The 21,598-nt window shown below is 50.7% G+C and overlaps 1 protein-coding gene across 3 annotated transcripts in view; it reads right to left on the minus strand.

The window, feature by feature from the left end:
- Positions 1-4,701: 4,701 nt before the first annotated feature.
- Positions 4,702-21,598, minus strand: part of P3H2 (prolyl 3-hydroxylase 2) — a 63,530-nt gene continuing 46,633 nt past the window's right edge. The window contains exons 3-15 of one of the 3 annotated variants that reach the window (XM_056498522.1): positions 21,174-21,363; positions 17,463-17,594; positions 16,203-16,345; positions 14,738-14,827; positions 13,841-13,881; positions 13,252-13,346; positions 10,472-10,599; positions 9,870-9,965; positions 9,641-9,761; positions 9,048-9,165; positions 8,813-8,888; positions 7,779-7,919; positions 4,702-6,734 (exon numbers count right to left, since the gene is read on the minus strand). In XM_056498522.1, the coding sequence (XP_056354497.1) occupies positions 6,642-6,734; positions 7,779-7,919; positions 8,813-8,888; positions 9,048-9,165; positions 9,641-9,761; positions 9,870-9,965; positions 10,472-10,599; positions 13,252-13,346; positions 13,841-13,881; positions 14,738-14,827; positions 16,203-16,345; positions 17,463-17,594; positions 21,174-21,363 (1,464 nt within the window). In that variant the 3' untranslated portion in view covers positions 4,702-6,641. Of the gene's footprint in view, positions 6,735-7,778; positions 7,920-8,812; positions 8,889-9,047; positions 9,166-9,640; positions 9,792-9,869; positions 9,966-10,471; positions 10,600-13,251; positions 13,347-13,840; positions 13,882-14,737; positions 14,828-16,202; positions 16,346-17,462; positions 17,595-21,173; positions 21,364-21,598 lie in introns of those variants that run through there. The other 2 variants (XM_056498521.1, XM_056498523.1) reach the window with 2 other exon arrangements.

Below are 21,598 nucleotides of genomic sequence, written 5' to 3' on the forward strand. Positions count from 1 at the left end.
GGTCACCCCTGGGCTATGGGCTATGATTTGGCTCAGTGGAAAGGGCTGAGTGAGAAATGAGTGTCACACAGAGGGTTTTCATGGACATCCCAGCTTGGGGCAGTGCAGCCAGTGACAACATGGAGAAGGGGACATCAGGCTCAGCCATCACCACAGATGTGCCAGTGGTGGCAGGAGCCCTGCAAGGTGCCAAGGTGCCCCAGAGCAGCTGGAGCTCTGCCCTGGATGGATGCACTTGCCCCATGTGTTTATTACAAACCTGTGTGTGGCTGTGTAACTAATATGAGTCTTTAAAATACAGGTGTGGAGGGGTTTCAGTGGTTTTACAGACAAAATTCCCCTGCTTAGAGCTATGTACACTCAGAGGTGGCTCTGGGTTTGCCATGAACAGACCATGTCATGGGTGCTATGAAGATTTTTTTCAAAATTTTTGGGAGATCCACTTTCTCCTCTCTGGGGAAGGGGGGTGGATCATAAGGGAGCTTCTTTTCTACGTTTGCTCCAGCCCAGTTACAGCACCTTGAGCAGCTTGGAGATGCTCTGCAGGGCAGTCACACTTCTGCACAGCTTCTGCCACCATGCAGTCAAATCATCCACTCTCATTTCTTGCCCAAGGCACAGTGGTGGCCAAGTGGCCTCTTATCTCACCAGTAAGGTGGGACAAGTGTTTAACCTGATGCTCTCAGCTGACATCAGATGCAGAAGCACTGCAAGAAGTGCAGTGACTCTGGGCTACCCTGGGATATCAGCACCACTGCTGGCACTGCCAGCCAGTCTGATGCAGCATTTTACCCCTGAGCTCAGGACCATTGCAACAAGGCCCTGTGTGATGGAAGGGTGTTTTTCCCAGGTGGTTTTCCAGGTGGTTTTCCCCCCCTGGCTCAGCTGTTGGGCTGGCACACAAGGCTGGGCAGGAGGTTCCTATCAGCTCACCCCACCACAGCAGTGGGTGAGGGTGCCCTGCCATCTCTGCTGCTAATCTCATTACAAATAAAGGAGGAGTAGAAGCTAAATTGAGCTCATATAAATTCGCCCTGCCCTGCTCAGCTTCAGGAAATACCTACTAGAATTGCCATTCTTGTTATCCAAACCATCCCTGGAAACAATCATTAGCTGCCTTGCCCCTGCCAAGTGTGTCCTCTCCCCAGCCTGCTGTTTGCCCACAGGTTCCCCATGGTGCCTGCTCCCTCCAGGGCACACCTGCAGGCTCCTGCACTTGTGCTCTGCCACCAGAGCCCCCCACACTGCTGGACTCTCCCCTTGAAGTTCAGGGCAGCTTTCAACCACAAACAAGGTAAGGATGGCCAGGCAGCTCTCTGAGTCACCTGTTTTGCTTTCTCAAGTTCCTCTAGTGTGCTGCACTTATTTTTGGTGGGGCTGGATGCTGGCCAGGAGGTTGGGACATGCTGACATTTATGATTTTTTATTTTTTCTGCATAACAAAAGTTTTGCTAAATGAGAAGGAAACAAACTCAGTGCCAGCTTTCACCATGTGTTTAAAACAAGATAAAAGCAATTCTGGGCTGGCCATGGTATCCTCTAGAACTGTGGAGAGAGCAGGTTCCACTGGGGAGATGGTCAGGTAGCCCAAACATGAGCTCCTGAGCTCCTGGAGGATACTGGGGAGCTCTGCTGCTCTCAGTGACATCCATTGGACCGTCCATGTGAGCCCCAGGCACAAAGGGAAGGCAGGGCTGTGCTTGAGGTGAGCAACAGTGCAGGATCTGGCTGTGCTTGGGATGAGCAGCAGTGCAGGATCTGGGTGTGCTTGGGATGAGCAGCAGTGCAGGATCTGGGTGTGCTTGGGGAGAGCAGCAGTGCAGGATCTGGCTGTGCATGGGATGAGCAGCAGTGCAGGATCTGGCAGTGCAGGATCTGGCTATGCAGGATCTGGCTGTGCTTGGGATGAGCAGCAGTGCAGGATCTGGCTGTGCTTGGGGAGAGCAGCAGTGCAGGATCTGGCAGTGCAGGATCTGGCTGTGCTTGGGGTGAGCAGCAGTGCAGGATCTGGCTGTGCAGGATCTGGCTGTGCTTGGCTGCTCTCTGTTGGTTCTGGGGCTGTCACTGGTACCAAGGCATCTCACCCAGTGCTGGGGTGGAAATGGAGTGGTGGGAGGAGAAGCACACATGAATATGGGCCCAGCCACACATGGGGAAGATCACAGTGCCTTGGAACCTGACCAGGGTCATACCCCAACGCACAGACAAGCAGGAACACCTCCCCCAGAAAAAGGTGGCTCTTTCAGTGGGGTGTGGACATAAGGAGCAGTTATGGAAACAAAAGACACACATACTTCTTTCCTCTTTTAATATAGTTCTTCCCCAAAGCAGGACTAGCCCACTTTTATCTCACTGCCAGCTGTTTTGTTCTTTTTTCCCCCAGGCTGGGCAAGGGTGTGGACAGGAGGAAACAACCTTTTTTATTTTTAATGACAGTTTTTCATGGGAAGATGTTCAGCTGCCTGTGAGTGCTCAGGTTGGCTCTGCCCAGGTGTAAGCAGGAAGGATGAGCAGGGCTCAGTGCAAACTCCATCTCCTTGCTTTGCCCACTCTTTTCCCTGGAAGAGTCCAAATATACTTTTACATGGCTTAACTTGGAATAATGGGGATTAGACAACATCCAGTGGAGTTGTTGGAGACTCACAGTCCACATGGCCCTAAATCTCCAGAAGAACATTGGCAAGGTTCATTTGCTAAAAATTAATGCCTCAGAAAGTCTCTCAGGCTAATGCCTATGGGATGTCCAGGTTGTTTTAGACTGTAGCCACTGGACATAAAGAGTTTTAGGTATTTCAGCCTTGATTATAGATTTAGGAATTTGTAAGTAGCCACAAATCTTATTTTCAGGGGAGGTTTCAGGAGTGAGCTTTTGGCTGGAGAGAAGCTTTCAGCAGCCACTTGGAGTAAGGCATTTACAGCCCAAGGGGGTTCAAGCTTTCTGCTGGCCTCTCTTGGAGGTTCTTTACCTACACAAGGTGTTTGCCATGCTCCTAACCTCTGCATGAGGCATCAGGTGCCTTGCTGGGCTGTCATGACTCCTGCTAGCCACTGCTCCCAAGCCTTGGTGCTTTTGCTGCCACTGGCTCTTCACACTGCTGCTGCATCCCTGACTGCAAAGTGCAATCTTGTCCTTAATGAAGGCATCACTTCATGAAATATGATGGACTTCCCTTTGCCTGTGGCACAGAGCAGGCTGCCCCAGTGCCCCCACAACCTGCAGCAGCTTTGTGCAAGGGGTGAGTGAGCTTGGCTTGGGCCACTTGGACATGAAAGCAAAACAAATCTCCTTGGTACTAAAGGTCCCCTGGCATGGAGTAACAGCATGCAGGCTTCACTTTCAAAAGCACATCCACACACAGAGAACCACCCCAGTTCTTGTTTTAAATCCTTCTAAATTCCATTATGTTTCCTTTATGGGTAGGTTGTTTTTCTCCTCGTTGACTGCCATAAATCAACTCTGCTAATCCCATTCTACATATATTATCATTATTATGGAGGGCACAGCAGAGTGAACAGGAACTAAGGCATGGTTCAACCACCTCCATCTCCAAAAGGCTCCTGCTGCTGGACCTGGGGAATGTACAACAGATGGCCAACACCTGAGAGAGCTGTGCTTCCCTTTGGTGGGCAAGCCTTGGCTGGAGGAGCTGGGAGCTGGCCTGGGAGCCATGAAGTGTGCTCTGAAATGCACATCAGTTCTGTGCTCAGTGCTGTGACTGCAGGCACTGCCTCCCTGGGCAGCTTCTTCATGATGGGGCTTTAGGAAGCAGCAATTACCTGACTGGCAGGTCAGGAGAGGAGTGACAGCGTGAACCAAAGTAGGAGGAAACAAAAGTGTAAGTGCACCAGGGTGTCCCTGGGGCATATTTGACCAAGGAGGAGTGTATACATTCAGTACTGTTGTCAGCTTTCCTTTTGCAGGGATGCAGGTGCCCTGCAGGCACTCTGGATGTGACCCTGACAGCTGTGGCAGATGCCAGGCCCCCATATCAAATCCAAGGGTTAAAATTCGCATACAACAGATGCAAAATCCTACTTTGTGTTTTGGTGCCTACCCGAGAGTTCTGTGACTTGCTCCTGTGAGGCTACAGAGTGCCAGTACACTTGGCACCCACCTCTGCTGCTGCAGCAGGAATACAAATCCATTCTGAGCTCGACTTTGCCAGAGCAGAGCTGGACAAACAAACAGGAGAAGTGCCTTTGACTCACTGCATGCCCATTTCCCGGCTTCAGGCTGGCCCGGGCTGCCAGCAGGTCTCTCTGGCAGAGCAGCAGGGTGAAGGGCATGGCCCAGGCAGCCCAGAGCCTTCTCCCTTCTTGGGGATGTTTGCAATGGGTCCTGAAATGATGGAGCCCCCAGGCTGCTCCATGGCTCAGCTCCAGAGCTGTTCCACCCCAGGTGGCCGTGGCCATGGACACCCAGCAGTGCACAGGGGCTGTGACTCCCTCCTGCCCACCAAACCATGGAGCATGGCCAGGGTATGGGAGCTCTGCACAGCTGGGCACAGAGCAAGGCAATGGACAGGCAGCCACAATCACACACACAGAGCCCACACAGCATGGAGAGGGGGCTGTGCTCTAAGGGCTAAGGCAGGAAACCCAAGGCACAGGTACCATCATGAAGCAGACCCCAAATTCCCTGGTCTCTCCTTCCAATATTTGAAGGAGAGACAACGACAAAACTGAAGAAAGACAAAGACAGGCCCAGATGTGTTTAGTTTATTTTCCCTGGATTTAGACACAGCTCTGGCCAGCCACCACAGCAACAAACACACCATGGCCTGTGCCAGCCCCTGCAGGTCCTGGCAGGGGAAGCAACAGGTGGGAGCCTGGGAGGGCTGGGGCAGCTCTGCAGGATGCACCTGGATGCAGGGGATGGCAGCACAGACACACATGGAATTCAGACACACATGGAGTTCAGGCACACATGGAATTCAGACACACATGGAGTTCAGGCACACATGGAGTTCAGGCACACATGGAGTTCAGGCACACATGGAATTCAGACACACATGGAGTTCAGACACACATGGAATTCAGACACACATGGAGTTCAGGCACACATGGAGTTCAGGCACACATGGAGTTCAGGCACACATGGAATTCAGACACACATGGAGTTCAGGCACACATGGAGTTCAGGCACACATGGAATTCAGACACACATGGAGTTCAGACACACATGGAGTTCAGGCACACATGGAGTTCAGGCACACATGGAGTTCAGGCACACATGGAGTTCAGGCACACATGGAATTCAGACACACATGGAGTTCAGGCACTCATGGAGTTCAGGCACACATGGAATTCAGGCACACATGGAGTTCAGGCACACATGGAATTCAGACACACATGGAGTTCAGGCACACATGGAATTCAGACACACATGGAGTTCAGGCACTCATGGAGTTCAGGCACACATGGAATTCAGGCACTCATGGAGTTCAGGCACTCATGGAGTTCAGGCACACATGGAATTCAGGCACTCATGGAGTTCAGGCACACATGGAGTTCAGACACATATGGAGTTCAGACACACATGGAATTCAGACACACATGGAGTTCAGACACACATGGAGTTCAGGCACACATGGAAGGTGCAGCATTCAGTCAAGCCTTGGAGGCAGCAGACTGGACAATGAAATGGGGGTCAGCTCTCCAAACTGAGCAGCTGCCCTCCCCTTCTTCTCCCCAGCTTTTCCTCTGGCTTTGAAAAGGGAGATGCAGTTAAGCATTTACAGAAGAGGCACTTAAGCAGGGAAGGCTCTTCAAAGGCAGAGACCTGTAGGCAGCTCTTTGGGGAGCCAACCTGATGAATCTTTTCAACAATCCATGAGGAAGGGAGATAACAAAGGAAAAAGCAATACTGGTGGCTTAAAATACTCAGAGACTTTTCCTCTGCAGATGCAGCATTGGAGGAGGTGCAGGAAATGACTCTTCCAGCATTTTCTGGGTGGTAATAGTTCCCTCTTGACAGTCTGGGCATTTCTTATTCCACAGAGTTCCCCTTATCTTGCCCAAGACCAGCTTTTGAGGAGGTCTCTACAGGACAATCCTTGTCTACAGCCTTTGGAGCCAGTGACTGGATGGGAAGAGGGGGCTTCTGCTCAGAATTAATGCCCAAACACCAGCTTTGCATGATTGCAGAGGTGTCTCACTTTGCTAGGACTTGGGTTTTCCTTTGTTTTTTTCCCCTAAAAGGCATATTTCAAATGGTGAGGGACAGTCATAACTCCAGTTTTTGTGTTCCAGTTTCCCCTGGCAGGAAACAGGAGCAGGAAGACTGGTGCATTAGGACACCTGAGACTTTTCTCCAGCAGATGCTAAAGAGAAGCAGCTATTTTTGGTTGAGAAATAAAGAAAATAGGTTTTCCAAGGGGGTAGAGTGGGCCTGAATGAGTCCTGAGAAGTGCTAGAGAAAAACAGGGAATTCTGGAAGCAGAGTCAGCCCCACCAGGAGATGCTGGCACAGGGATGAGGGTTCCAGCAAAAGCTGTGCTAAACACAGAAGAGGCATTCCTGAAACTCCACAATCATATTAACCTGTTAATTTATACAGCATCTCTGTACAAAAATAGAAGGGTTCTAATAAGATTAACAATATTAAATAAATATTTAATAGAAAAAGTCTTTGGCCTAGTTCATAGCTCATCCTTTGGGTTGATGTTCATTTCACTGGGTCCTAGATGCTCCTGGTCCAACATTGCAATCACTTCATCAGCCTGGATTCGCTCCTGCAAGAGGGGAAGGGAAGAAATGGTGACAGCAGAGCTTCAGTGCCTGCTCCAGCTAATGCAGTCAGTCTCAGGCTGCTGGGAGATGCTCAGCAAGGATTTTACCCCAGAACCAGCAGTGTAGGTGAGAGGATGGGGGAGAGCCTGGGCCTCCAGCTGGGGATTTGCTGGGCAAAATTAATCCAATCCCTTTCCACCTCAATACCTGATTCCCTCCTCCCTGCAGGGCTGCAGTGGTTGGGGCAGAGCTGATGTTCTGTAATTCCCTTTTAACACTCCACTAGCAGCCATAGCACACTCTCCTCCTGTCCCCTCTGCTTGCTGTTGATTTCCAGCTCAGGGCTCATCTCCTACCACACAGGCACCAGGCCTGGAGGAATTTCTGCTAGTGCAAAAAAACTGACAGACATTGAAGTACATGTCTGAAAATAAGCTTTTCCCCAAACCTTGCAGCCCATCTCCATCACAAGGCAAAGGAATGAGGGTTTTGCATTCTCCCTGCAGTTAATTTTGCTCAGTCTTGTATCTTTTATTTTTACAGACCAGAATTGCTACCAAAGGGAGGCAGGGGCTGCTACAGCAGCTGTTTAAAACAGAATGTGAGGGTGCCTGGTGAAAGGCATCACAGCCCAGATCTTCCAAAGATCTTGGGTGCCCAGAGCCATGGACTTCAAGTTGCTGAAATGCCTTTGAGAGGCCTTAGCAGCAGGACTCAGCACAGCACCCTGAGTGCACGGCTCAGGAGGAGCTCCCCATCAACCAGGCTGCTGCCACTAGGTGTCAGAAATGGCCAGCCCAGCCCTCACAGAGCCCTTCCACATCCCACTCAGCACCCCAGCCCTGCACAGAGCCCCATGGGTGCCCAGGACCAGCACTGGCAGGAAAAACCTGTCCTGGGGCCACCAGCTCGTATCATGGGAGTGCTGCTGGGGGTGTAATGGGAGGAAAGCAGATGGGCTGGGACTGGGGAAAGCAAGCTGGTCCTGGTTCCTGTGGGATGCTGGGCTTGCCCCAACTCCCTGCCAGCAGGATGGAGGGACTCACCAGCTCTCTGTAGAGAGGGTCCAGGGTGAACCAGAGTGCCACAGCACAGCGCTGGCCCTTGGTGACAGCCTTCACCCCGTGGGGGTTCTCGCCGCCCGACGAGAAGCTGATCATCCTCCCACACTTGGGCTTGATGGAGGCCTGCAGGAGACAGCACAGCTGGGCTGGCAAGGCACACACTGCCTGTGCCTGGGCTCACCGTGGTCCAGGGCTTGGGAACTCCCTGGGCATCCCTGTGCACTGCCCCGGGCACGGTGAGCTGCTCTGGGGGACAGCTACAGCTCTGGGCACGGCTGGCAGAACCTGTGGAGGTGTGAAGCTTGCTCCTGCTGTGTGCAAAAAGGGCAAAATGGCATGGAGTCTTTGCAAAGCCTACAGGTGACCACCTAGAGCAAAATGGGGCCATGGCATAACTCCAGAGAGGTCCAGGGTAAGCCTGGCATGCTGTGAAACACTTCTTTCTTTCTTTCTTTCTTCTCTTGGCAGAGTCCACAAGAGTCCTGCAGGACTCCAGGAGCAAAGATGCCAACCAAATCAACCCTCAAGCACTAAAGTAGACACAATCTACCCTCCAGCTTCCCCAGAGACCCCAGCATGGTGCCCAGACCTCTGTCCAACCACAGAGTGGCTGCCCAGCTTCCTCAATGGCCCCAAACACAGGTGAGGGCTCATGCCTGAGCCACATCCCTCTCAGGGCCTGATGTCCACCACTGTGACCCACTCTGGAACAAGAGACCTGGATCAGGCACTGCATCTGTGTGGAGACACCAGTGCATGTCTGACCACGAGATGGGGTGGCAGCTCAGCACTCCTCCAGGCAGGGACAGCTACCAGCCATCCCTCTGCCTGCACTGGGGTGGGGAGAACCCCTAACCAGCAGCTTTACTGCTTGGCACAGCCTCTAGGGAGGGAGCAGGTGGTCTGTGCACCTCTGCAGGTTGTTTGCAAGGTAGGAGCCCCAGGCTGCCCGGGGAAGCCCACAGCCCTGAGCACAGACTGCTGAGGAACAGCTCTTGGCCACAGCACCAACTCACTGTCACAGTTTTGGCGTCCATCTCGGTGAAAATGAACTCGCCACCTTCAAAATCTGCGTTCATGTACAGGAGGGCACTGGGGAAGGAAGTGGGAAACCCCAGTTAGGGGAGCACTGGGGAGGTCTCAAGGCTGACCCCCACCTCCTGGACAGACCCCACATGGCTCCACTGACACATGGTGGGGGCAGCCAGAGGGAGAGAAGCCCCTAGGGAGATCCCTGCCCCTCCTCCCTACCTGTAATCCCGAAAGGTGTAGGCAGGAGGCTCCTTCCAGCACTCGTTGGCCTCGGGGTCCAAGAGGCAGTTGTCAGCATGGATAGGGTGGCTCAGATCATTCCTTCGCTCCTGCTGGCCTAGGCAGGACCATGTGGAGGAAGGGGGAAGGAGAAGGGATGGATGAGATGGAAATGCCATGCTCTGTAGGGTCTCATCATGGGGTGGAGACTACCCTGACCCCGCTCCAGGTGGTGGTGGTTCACAGGTGAGAGGGGGGAAAGGAATGGCTGAGGAGAAAAGGCAACATCTGAGGACTCAGACCTGCACAGCTCTGCCTGTTCCTGACTACAGGAAAGTGAAATGAAGAGTTGGGGCTGGGTTGGAAAGGAGAAGGGACAGACAAGATGAGCCAAGAGAAAAAAAGGAGGAGAAAACAGGAAGAATTGCAGATATGAAAACCAAGAGACATACCAGAAATTATTTTTTTTTGGAGACAGCAGTGCCCCCTTTTTGCTGCAGTGGAACGCTGACTTTGCCCAGCCCTTGGCCACCAATTTAACACTAGAGCAGAGCTCCTCACACCCCAGGCGGGCTGAAGCAGCCCCTGCTCACCGCTCAGCGCCGTGCGGCACACCAGGTGCGTGTAGGAGAAGTAGAGCGTGGAGTTGAGCAGGAAGTAGGACTGCACGATCCTGCGCGCCTTCTCGCTGATGTCGTAGAACAGGCGGGCGCTCTGCAGGGGGACACGGCCCTCGTAGCCATACTGGGCCAGAGGCACAGAGGGGTCAGGGCACGTGCAGACTGGGAGGGAGTGGGACAGGGGACGAGGAGGGAGCTGTACCTTGAGGGCTTTGAGGACAGTGGCTCCTTCGAATCTCTCATTCGGGGTGTGCGGGGAGGTCTTGCCCCTGTAACCATCTCCAGCCAACATGATCCCCTGGAAGACATGAGTGCAGATGAGGAGTGAACTGGTTTGTCAGGAGAGAGGGATCTGCAGTGGAAGTACATGGCACCCTCTTCACCAGATCACCCAGGGCTGCATTCACTGGGCCAGGTGAGCTGGGGTGGAAAGGTGCAGCAGCTCTCTGTGAACACAGATGCTGTATATCAACCACCCACCTCCTCACTGGGGGTGTTCAGGCGCCCTCAGTCCCTTCCCAAGCTCAGTTAATGGTGAGTGAGAAGGTTCAGATGGATGAGCAACCTTTAGGGTTGTTATTACATGGGGAAAGAGCCCTTTCTGCACAGGCTCTGTCCTGCAGCATGTTCATAAGGACAGCCCAGGATGGAGCAGCAATGTCCCCTGCTGCAGTTAAGGGTGTGCACTGGGGACAAGCATCCCCCTGCTCTCCACAGACACCCTGCCACCAGCTGTAACACTCAGCAGCTCTCCAGAGGCTGATCACTCCAGCTGTGACACCAGCCCAGGGCACTGCCACTCACACTGGCCACCCTGTGCAGCTCCCGGCACTGCTCCTCCGAGATGACGTTGTCCAGCAGCACTCTCTGGGTGCCATTCAGCTGCTCAGAGTTGTAGACAAACTTCACATCGCTGTAGAGAAGAGGGCCCCCTGAGGAGAGACACAAAACCATCCTGCTGAACATGCCCTGGCCTTGCTGATGTCTTGTACAGTGGCTGGAGACCAGCCTGAGTGCCCCAGGTGTGCTGACAGGCAAAGAGCTCCACAGCAGAGAGCAGAGCTTGGCCTCCCATCACTAACAAAAGAAAACAGAAGCAATGGGAACACAAGGAGATGAAATCAATGTGCTGCAGGAGCATCAGCATCTTCTACCTTCTCAAAAGCTGCCTTGCAAATGCAGGGACCACAGCCTGGAAACACCAAACCCCAGAGGGACACAGGGAGACACAGGGACAGTGGCTAACTTGGCTCTCCAGCCCAGCTGTCAACACCAGTGCAGGTTCCCATTGCATTTGTGCTGTGTGGATGCTGCTGGCTTGGCAGGCAAAGCCACTCTGTGCAGCTGTCATCAGTGTTTTCTGTCTTCTATACACAGAGAAGAGCTCCCATGGTGCTGAGCTTGCAGCAAGCACTGCTGTCCTGCAAGAAGGAGGGCAGGGAGTGGGTGAGCCAGAGGATAATCCTCCTCCACTGAGGCACAGGAGCTGCCATGGCTGTCCCTGCCATCCCCATATCCAGCTGCATCCCTCTGCCTGCAAGCTTTTTACGAGAGATTTCAAAACATCCCCAGCAAATCTGACTGATCAAAAAACCAGAGCAAGGCCCCTAAACCACCATCTTTGGAAACTTCTTCCATGCATCTCCTTGAACAAAGAAAAGGAAAGGAATGGCAACAATAAAAGCCTAAACCAGACATTTCTCCAGGAGAAAGATGAAATACATCTAAATTGTGAAGAAAATTATTTGTTGTCACAGACAGGCAATGAAATAGAGGAAACAGAGCTGCAGAGTTCCTCTCACCATGTGGCTCAAGGAAACTTCTCTATGACAATGCTTTTTAACTTTTACTTTTCCTGTCTGTTGAGCCAAAACTGTGTTCTTGGCAGGTCTCCTTGGCCTATGGAGGACACATAAACCCCACAGAGCCCTGTCATTAGCCCACAGCTTCATTTCTGAAGAGTTAGGTTTCTTGGAATGGAGAAGATGGGATGTTTCTGGTGTTCACTGTGCAGATTTTGTTGCTTGATAACCACACTTATTGCAAATGCAGCTGGACCAGAATCAGAATTCTCAAATCCAAACTCCTGGCAGGCTCCAACACAGGGCTGAGTTTTCCAGCTCAGATTTGTTCTTCCCCAGCCACAGGCACATGAGGGGTGAACGTGGAAGGCATCACTCAACACTTCCAATATTTCTTCTTGTTCCTCCTAGGGAACTCTGTGCCATGGACACTGAATCCTTGTCCCACACTGACAGTGGGCTCCCACCTGCTTTCCTTGCCTCTGCCTGCTCTAAGCACCAACAGAGAGACAAACCTGTTTCCTGTGTCTGTGCTCTGTGAAAAACACCCCAAAGAAACTGAGGAATTCTTTGGATTTTTGGGAGTGAAAGAATTGGCAGAAAGGAGGAAGGGGGGAAAGGTACAAGTACAGAAGAGTACAAAATTGAAATAGGCTTTTCTCCTTCAGCCTTTTTCTAAGTAAAAAGACAGAAAGGAAAAAACACAACAGAGAAAGGCAGCAGCTGGATGGACAAAAATCCCATTTTCTTTTTGATGGTTTCAGTTTTCTTCGTAAACAAAAACATTCTGCAAGCAAACCAGAATAAGAGCATAGAAAGAAATAAAAACAAAGAAGGATTCTGAAATTACTTGGTTATAAACAGCAAACAGGCCAACAAATATAATTCAACCAGCTTCTGGCTTAAGCAAGATCTTTGGTATCTTCCTGTGGTATGTGGCTATTTTATGTACAGCTAGAGAAGGGATAACAACACTCTAAACACAACATTGAGCAGCTGGACACAACTTGGGCTGGGGAAAGCTGTGAAATTCCCCCAGAAGTGCTACCACCCATTGCATTACAGGGAGGTTTAATTGCCTGCTGCTGTGGGGCTGGCTCAGTAGAGACACAAGACACCTCCTGGCTTGAGACCCTGTTGTTTTGCAGCAAGGACTCTGCTTTGGTGCTTGGCTAAAATATTGTTTTTCAAAATTGTTAAGGGAAAAAATCCTGTCTTTAGTAGATGATGTGATGGTATTTTCTGTGGTTGCTGAAAATGTGCTGAAATCAGTTGAAATGTCTGCTGACAGGCTTATAAACAAGTGACTTCATGTGAGCTAAGACATGAAATTGTAAGCTTGGTCTGCAAAGAGAGGTGGCTGCTAGTATGGTGTGACCCAGCACATTTAGGAAAGCACCAGGACAGACTGCTTCCAGCACCCATCCTTCTGCAGCCTGGACAGCAGGGAACACGCTGATCTTAAAAGCACCTGCAGGAAAGACTACCGTTTGTCACTCTCCCCATGGTAAGGAACACCCAGCTCCACATCCCAGGGCTCTGTACTGAGTAGCTCAGCAGGTGGGAAAAACAAGCCCAAGGGCAGAGCAGTGCCCTGGGATCCACAGACCCACAAATGCTGTGGCAGCACTGAAAACTTCTCTGTCTCTTCAACAAAACTTGAACTCCCTTAAAAAGGAGTGGCCCTCATTGCTCAGTGCCCAGCCTTTGCAGCCTGCAGTCTCTAGCAACAGGAAGAAAAAGAATCCCCTGGTTTTGCTGAAACACCTTTGTCAGCCTTACCCTCCTTCAGCTCTCGATCTGGCTTTGGCATGGGTTTCTTGGCCAGGGACAGCCGGGGCCCCTCCTCTGCTTCACTGCTGACACCTGATGGGACACTGAGGGGCAAGAGAGAACAGGAACATCATGACCTTGGCCACAAGTTCTTGGACTTGCACTTTCGCACCCTTTGGAAACTAATACACAGAAACCCCAAGCAAATCAGTACTTTGTACAAATGTCACAACCATGCAAGATGAACCTCTCACCCTGCCCTGTGGAAAACATTGCTTTTCTGGTAATGGGAGCAACAGTTTCCACCAACAAAGCACAGACACCAATAAATCTGACCAGCACCACTTACTTGCCTCATCCATCAAGCTCCCTCTTAGACCATTGCTGGTTTTGAGGCACCCAGCTAAAATAAAATAAGGCTCTTGTGGGAATGTTTGCAATGGTAAGGGGCAAAGGGCCCTAACTGAACCTTGGTGGTGTGGTGGGTGGGCAGTTCCCCTGAGTGGCAGGCTGGTCCCCAGCACGAGCACATCCCCTGGATGCCAGGGGTGGTGGGGAATGGTGAGGCTGCAGCTCAGCTGGGGCGACTGTGGCTCACCTGTGCTCGTCCTGGCGGGCGCCGTACCTGTTCCAGTAGTTCTGTGGGAAAACAGAGCACAAACTTCTTCACTTAATGCTCCAGCCAAAGCCAGGGCATCCCCTGCTCTGCCTGACTCCCAGGAACATCAGCCAGCCTCTCTGCCTCCATCCCACGTAACTTTGGGCAATGGCCTGAGGTCACCAGATTGAACATGTGAACCCAAACTGGCACAGTGCGAGTACCAGGAAGCCCAGCTTGCCCAGGCATCTCTGTCTCACCCCATCACCATGGCAGTGAATGAGACCCTCACATCACAGCAAGAGAGCTGCACGAGGCTGTATGTGCCTCTCCTTCACCCCAGGAACACCTTGCCATCACTGTTTTCCTGTAGGGAGCAAACCAGGCCAAGACCCAACTCCTGAGTCACCTACACAGGACTGGGTTTATAGGAGAGGGGCAGGAGGGGGCTGTGATCCTCAGAGGGTCTGTCCTGGGGCTGTGATCCCCCAGGGGTGCTGTCCTGGGGCTGTGATCCCCAGAGGGGCTGTCCTGGGGCTGTGATCCCCAGAGGGGCTGTCCTGGGGCTGTGAGCCCAGAGGGGCTGTCCTGGGGCTGTGATCCCCCAGAGGGGCTGTCCTGGGGCTGTGATCCCCCAGAGGGGCTGTCCTGGGGCTGTGCTCCCCAGAGGGGCTGTCCTGGGGCTGTGAGCCCCAGGGGTGCTGTCCTGGGGCTGTGATCCCCAGGGGTGCTGTCCTGGGGCTGTGATCCCCAGAGGGGCTGTCCTGGGGCTGTGAGCCCCAGGGGTGCTGTCCTGGGGCTGTGATCCCCAGAGGTGCTGTCCTGGGGCTGTGATCCCCAGGGGTGCTGTCCTGGGGCTGTGCTCCCCAGGCTGCTGGGCACAGCCCGGGCTGTTACCGGCTCCGTGTAGGAATATCCCAGCCCGGCCGCCGCCACCTGCAGCAGGTGGGACTCCAGCTTGTGGCGCCGCAGCAGCGTCCTGGCTTCCTGCAAAGACAAGAAAAACACCAGCAGCTGCACATGGCCAGCTTCTGCAAGGCAGTGGCACTGCACTCTGCTTCAGAGGGCGTTGGTTTTCATGCAGTGCTGCACGCTGCTGTGGGGTGAGGGATGCTTGGAGCAACCCCAGGCACGAGGCTGAGCCACTCAGTACGTGACAAAAGGTGTTCAGCAACTCATTTAGGAAGCCTCAGTCCCCAAAACACATGTCCACAGCTGGCAGAAACTCCTGAGCACCTTGGAGAGCCTCAAAATATTTGGGCAAAAAGCTGGCCAGAGAAACCCCAGCTGCAGAATGGGGCTGGTGGGGCAGGGACCCTGGCTGGGCTGTGCCTCAGTTCCCTGCATGGAGCCCAAGGCCTGGCCCTGGGATGCACTCACAGTGCTTGGATGGGGGCCACAAAGCACAGCCAGCTGGAAATTGTCCATCAGAGGGCTTCATTTTGAATGAAAAATCTGTAAACAAAACACTGGTATTTCTCCTAGAAAACTATCGTGCAAAGCAAAAGTATATTCATTTTTTACAGAAAACTTCAAAACACTGTAAATAATTAAATGTTTTTGTCAACTTCAGGAGTTTTTTTTCTTAGGTTCATTTTGTGAGGGAAAACAATTTTTTTTGTTTTCCCTTTTATCATTTTGCTTTTATTTTTTAGTACTTTACCAAATTCCCCTTGATTTGCCTGGAAGTCAAGGAATTCCCAAAGGAATGGAAACACCAGTTCCTGCCAACCCTCACAAGGGGAATGAGCAGAGCTGGGGTGGGATGGGAGGAACTTCTCTATGGTGAGGAAGGCAGCCCCAGGGCCACAGATAAAGGCTGCCCAGACTGGAGAGGAAGCCTGTCCTGCTGGGTCATGGAACACACACTGTTTGGTTATTTGACCCCAGCCTAACCCTGTGATAGCAGAGCTACTCCCTGCAGAACAGGCTGAGCCCTGAACTCCAAGCTAAGAGACTTGAGAGTAATGCTGAGATCCCAGCCTCCCCTGGGAAAATATTTCTCAGCCCTCTCTGAAGAGATGCTGCCCTTTGCTTGGTGTTTCACTGCATTCCTCCTCCACGTGTTAGCTGGAGCACTGGGCAACAGGAGGGTTTACACTGTTGGTACTGCCCTCCCTGCCCTTGCTCAGGCTTTACTAGGCTGAACCCTCCATTTAAATCAGATCCTTCTCCCCCACACCAATGACTCTGAACTTGCACCCTGAAAATCATCACCTCAGCCTCACCAGCGAGCCCAGCACTTCTGCTTCTCTTTTCAAAGTGGTCCCACTGGGGGAAAGCTGCCAAGCTGCTTTCATTTCCAGCAGATTCTTTTGTTAAAGCCTCCCAGCAAGAGCTCTCAGGTGTGACTCACTCTCACCTTTCTGGGTTTGATGGTGGCTGGATCCACTGTACCTTCCAAGAGACCCTCGTAATAACCTGCATTCTCCAGGACATCCTCATCGTCCGGGTGGAAGAGCAGGTAGGACTTGGCACACTCCAGGGCTTTTGCATAGTCACCAACTGGGGGGAAACACAACAGGGTCAGGGGGGCACAGGGGGCTCCACAGAGCCCAGGAGTGGACTCTGCAGGGAGGGAGGCACAGCCTGAGCTCCCCATCAGCTGAAGTGGCAGCCCAGCACTTCACAGGGCTCTTTTGATGCCACTTGGTCTTAACCACTCCACAGCAAGGAAACTGAGGCACAGAGACAAGACTCTTCTGCCATCATGCACAGACCAGATGCTATCCAAATTGATCCAGCTGGATGGGCAGAATGTGGATACTGTCCAGCATCAAACTGCTTCTCATCTGTGCAGCATCTCTCTGGGCCCAGGGAGTTTTACCCACCACAGCAAACCTCTCACTGAGCAGAGGAATAAAGAAGCCTGTACACCACACATGAACTGACTGACTCCTCCTGCTTTCTTCTCATTGTGTTGATGAATGAAGAATCTTTATGTTTGAATAGAAATTTTGACCCTTCCACAGTCTACCCTTTTCAGTAAAGAGTTACTAGCAAAAGCCTGAGACAGCAGATTTCTGCAGATTTCTATTTTCTTTTATGTAACAGAACATAATAAAATAGCACACAGAACCACACAACTGGCATTATTTTTTAGCATTGTCATTTTGCCATACTGCCAACTCCTGCAACTTTACTGTGAATCTTAAAATATTTGATAATTGGCAAAAATTGGCATCTTGGGATAAGCTTAAGCTAACTCATATATCTGTTATATATTAATTTAGAAAGTGTATCTGCTCATTTCAGAAAACGTGAAACATATAAATCCCAAGGATTTAAAAAATGCAAATGATACGGATATCAAAATGCAAATGAAAGGACCCATGAAAAGCATGATTTATTAAAAGAATAGTAATGTTTAAGCTACAGGTTGGGCTTTTAAAACCTGACCGATGATCTGAAACACCTTCATGAAACTACTTAACTGTACTTGAGTCAACCTGACTTTTGAAGAGACAATTTCCAACATCCTCTGCTTCTCTTTCACACCGTGCCTGTGCATCACTGTGGCGTGGACAGGGGGGAAACAGCCTCGCTGCCACAGGGAGCAATGAGGGCTGTGCCAAGCGGCCAGCAGCCCGCAGGCGCTGCGAGGAGAGCCAGGGGCCGTTACCTCTGTAGTAGGCGAACTGCAGGTGGTCGTAGTGCAGGGGCAGGAAGTTGTCGACGGGCGAGATGCGCCCCGCGCGCGTGGCCAGCTCCCGCACGCAGTCGTGCTTGCAGGCCAGCACCTGCAGGTAGTGATCTGCCGGGAAAACAAACAGGGGTGATGCCTTAGAGCCGAGTCTCCTGTGCTGCTTGGGTGTGCTTGCCGCTGTGATAAAGGCGAAACAGCCCGATACCAGCTATGGGCTCCAGGACAGCTTCTTCAGATTGCAAGTCCTAAGTGTAAATAACGTGAGAAGAGGAGGGCAGGCCAGCCAGGAGAAGAGGAGGATGACACCTTATGATTGGAGACTATTAATTGGATGGTGGACTCCTGTATGTAAATAGACTGAAGTCTATAAAAATGTGAAATCATGTGGCCAAGCCCTCCTTTCCTTCCACCTTGGAGCCACTCGGGCAGGGCACTGTTGCTGCCAGGGTGTGGCCTTGGAAGGCCTTTCAATAAATACCCATTTTATTTCTCCTAACCCTGTGTGATCTCTGTTCCAGCTCCTAAAGGCAACAAGAGGCTGAGCTGGTGTTGGAGCCAGTGAGTCAGGGGTCTCTCCAGAGCACAGATATTGAATTAAAGCCTTTGGATAACTTAAAGCATATTAAGCCACTCACACATAAAGTAGACATTTAAGTAAAAGTAAGCCATTCATTTCAGAGTGAGTTCTAATGTTTTTAGTAAGTAAAAGGTTTCAAATGCCACAGTAGCAGTAAGTGTTCTAGTAAAAGTTAAAACATACTAATATCTTCACTAAAAGCTCCAAGCCCACAGTTGTAAACAGTGCTTAAACATAATAAAGCTATAGTAAAAATATTGCTTACATTTTTCAAATAAAACAAAATAAAGTGTACGCATAGTTCTATATGTAACCTAGTGTGCTGAAAACCTAAAATTCTAATAAGTTAAAAAGTAGTAGTCCAAGTTTGTGTCTTAGCTTGTTAAAAAAATCCTATATAAAACTATGCATTAAAAAAAGGTGTTGCTTTTAGCCACTTGCTTATTGCTAGCTGCTTTGCCATTTCTTTTTGCCATTGCTTGTCTGTGTACTGTTAAAACTAATGTGCTTTGTAATAAAAAACCTTTTAACTATTAGCTGCTTTGCTTATTTAAAAAATTACCCAACGAAGTAAAAGCCTAAAAGCTCCAAAGTTTAGTGGCTGTAAAGCACTAGAGGTCCAAAAAACCTCCACATCTGGTGCCCCTGCGTTGATGATGGTAATGGTGCTGAGACAGGGACAGACAGAGGTTAAAACTCCTGAGCTGAGGTATGTGCAACTCACCACTTTGCCCTAGCAGGTGAGTGTGCACCAAGGGAAAGAGCTCAGGTTCCTCCCAAAAGCCAATCTGACAGAGCTGCAGCTCCATTTTTGCAGCTCCATTTTTGCCCCCATTGAGAAACACCTTCCTCCTCCTGTCAACTGCAGAGGGAGCTTGAGCATCTCTTGTGAGTGGCAGGAGCTGCTGCTTCTGCCCAGGGAAGCTGGGGCATGCAGGGACTGCAGGTGGCAGGTGACACTTCAACCCAAAAACACACCCACAGAGCAAGCAGAGAGGTGAGGACAAGGTGGCCACGTGCTGCCACATGAAATCCAGCTCCAGGCTCCCTTCCTTTAGCTCATCTGCAATCCTCTCCTTTCCTGCAGCAAGAAAGCTCCTGAGGGCACGGGGAGGTTTGGCTAAGGGGGGCTGGTGCAGATTCCCAGCACAGCCAGTCCAAAAGGTTTGAGGTGCAAATCTGGGCAGCAGAAATGCTTGCTGCTTCTCAAAGATCAGGTATCTCCCAGGGAATCACATGGTAAACATTTGCCATTAACAAAGTCTCTTAATTGGTGGGAGCCCACAGTATGGGCATTGTACCAGCTGTACAATTTCAAAGGCAACACTGACATCTGATTCCATTTTGGAGCCTTTGCTGCAATGTACTTATGAATCTGCTTGCTCTGTCTCTGCACACCATTAAAAACCTTAAGGAACAAACAGGCTTGAAAATAACCATGTGCTCAGCTACCAAAGCATTTCTTAGAGCTGCCATAAAAACCGCCTCAGGAATTTGCAATGAAATCAAGTGGAAACTCAGAACAGTGCCTATGTGCTCTTGACAGGTATTCTGAGCAGTTATCTGACTTACCATGTACATCCAGGGTTATTACATTAAGAAAAGCAAGAAGTGAAAGGACATAAATCATATTTGTGTAATTTAAACCTTTTTAAGCATCCTAGATCTGAAATATTCAATCCAGCACTGAGAAGCACTGCTTATTCTTTGGTCCTGTCAAAGTGCCCTAGGAATAGGCCTTATAGACTGGAATCAGCTCACTGAAATATATCTGTCCCTGGGGGGAAAAGGTGAGAGTGTTTCAACCCCAAGCAGCAGCACAGCAGATCAGTTTGGGATTGAAAACAGAAATGAGTTTTGAAGAGATTTAAACTCTCTTTTCTTGGTATATCACGTGTTCCCACTCCCTGCTGAAACATCTGGGCCTGATGCCTTGGACCAGGGGTGAACTTTGGATTATGCTGTCCTGGAAGGAACCACCTAGTTTCCTACAGGAAAGCAGTTGCATCACAGATCTTATTTCCCTTCCTGGGGTGCCTGAATGCTCCTGGGTTTGGGGTTGTTATGCCAGGCACACCTGGGTTTGCTTTGCCACTGAAGCTCTCTTGATATGGCCCCTGGTGTCCTGGTCAAGGCTCTAAAAGCAGGCCTGATCAGCTGGCAGCCACACTGGTGCCAATCAGCCCTTCCAACACTTCTATTTTTTGCATGGGTAAACAAACCCCACCAGGGCAGCTTCCCATCCAGTATTCTGGTGGTTTCTCCTCGTGGTTCTTTCAATTAGATTTCCTGTCTCGACACAAACAGAATTATGCAAACCCAAAGAGCAGTCTGCATCTGAGTGAAGTATTTTCCATACAAGCAGCAAGATTTCAGGGCTTGATGCAACTCCAAGACCTTAAGCAGATAAATAAGATTTCTGTCACCAAACAAACCTTAATTTATTGCTCTTCCTTCCCTTACGACTAATTAAATGTAATCTCATTTCTACTGACAATGAACTGTTTTAATCCTCTCTGGCTCAGAGCCACACATGCAAATCTGAAGATTACACAGCAACATTCAGTTCTCTCCAGAGACTTCAGTCAAGATCATAATTAGGTGGGCCTCCACTAATGACAAATCCATCCTTTTGGATGGGGAGAAAATCCATGTTACGAGCTTTTCTGGCAACATTCCTGGCCACTTGGAGCATGGCCAAGAGAGCTCTGCTGCTCTCTGTGTGTGCTCTCAGAAACAGAAAACATAAACAAAGGCCAGCCATGTCTAGATTCCAGGGAGGTGTGTGAGACTGTGTGCAGGGGAAAGAGAAGCAGTCTATGATAAAGCACCTGAACTCCCAACTCTAATGTAAAGCTGCAAATGTTCCACACATCTGGAAATGCAATTCTTCCAGCCCAGCTTCTATTCAGGACCAAAACAAGATGTTCTAGTTCACTGTCCTCTGAGTTTGCACTTTCTGGGCTTCCAGATGCCTCTTGCAGCATTACTCACCAGCAGCAGGGATGGAAGAGAAGACACTCCAACAAATCCAGCCAAAGGCCAAACTCAATAATGAAAAACATTTCAGGGCCAAGGGTGAGAAGTCTAAAACTGCAAAGAGATCTCACCTGCAATAGCTTCGTAGAGACCAGCCTTGTAATCCAGGTACTCGTGCTCCTCAAATTTCTGTGGCCCCTCGCACATGAGCTGGCAGTCCTCATCCTCAGAGTAGTATCCTTGCAAGGCACGCTCCAGGAGCTCGATGGCCAGCTCATACTCCTCCTTGTCATAGTGCCTCACCCCTGCACTGTAGTCCTCCTGCAAAGCAGGCAGAACACAGACCATGAGCAGGCTGCACTGCCTGGAGCATCCTGCCCTTGCCACCTGCAGGTGCTTCTCAAAAAAAGGCACAAGGGGCAGGGACAGGACAATCTCCCATCTATCAGATACAACTGCCTGCACCAAACCATGTTTAAGCCATCAATGGACTTCTGGACCAGTAGAACCTAATAAACCTACATAAATACTCTTCTCCATACTTAGTGAATCCTCA

This window comes from Oenanthe melanoleuca, chromosome 9 (genome assembly GCF_029582105.1).
Source record: "Oenanthe melanoleuca isolate GR-GAL-2019-014 chromosome 9, OMel1.0, whole genome shotgun sequence".
NCBI lineage: Eukaryota > Metazoa > Chordata > Aves > Passeriformes > Muscicapidae > Oenanthe > Oenanthe melanoleuca.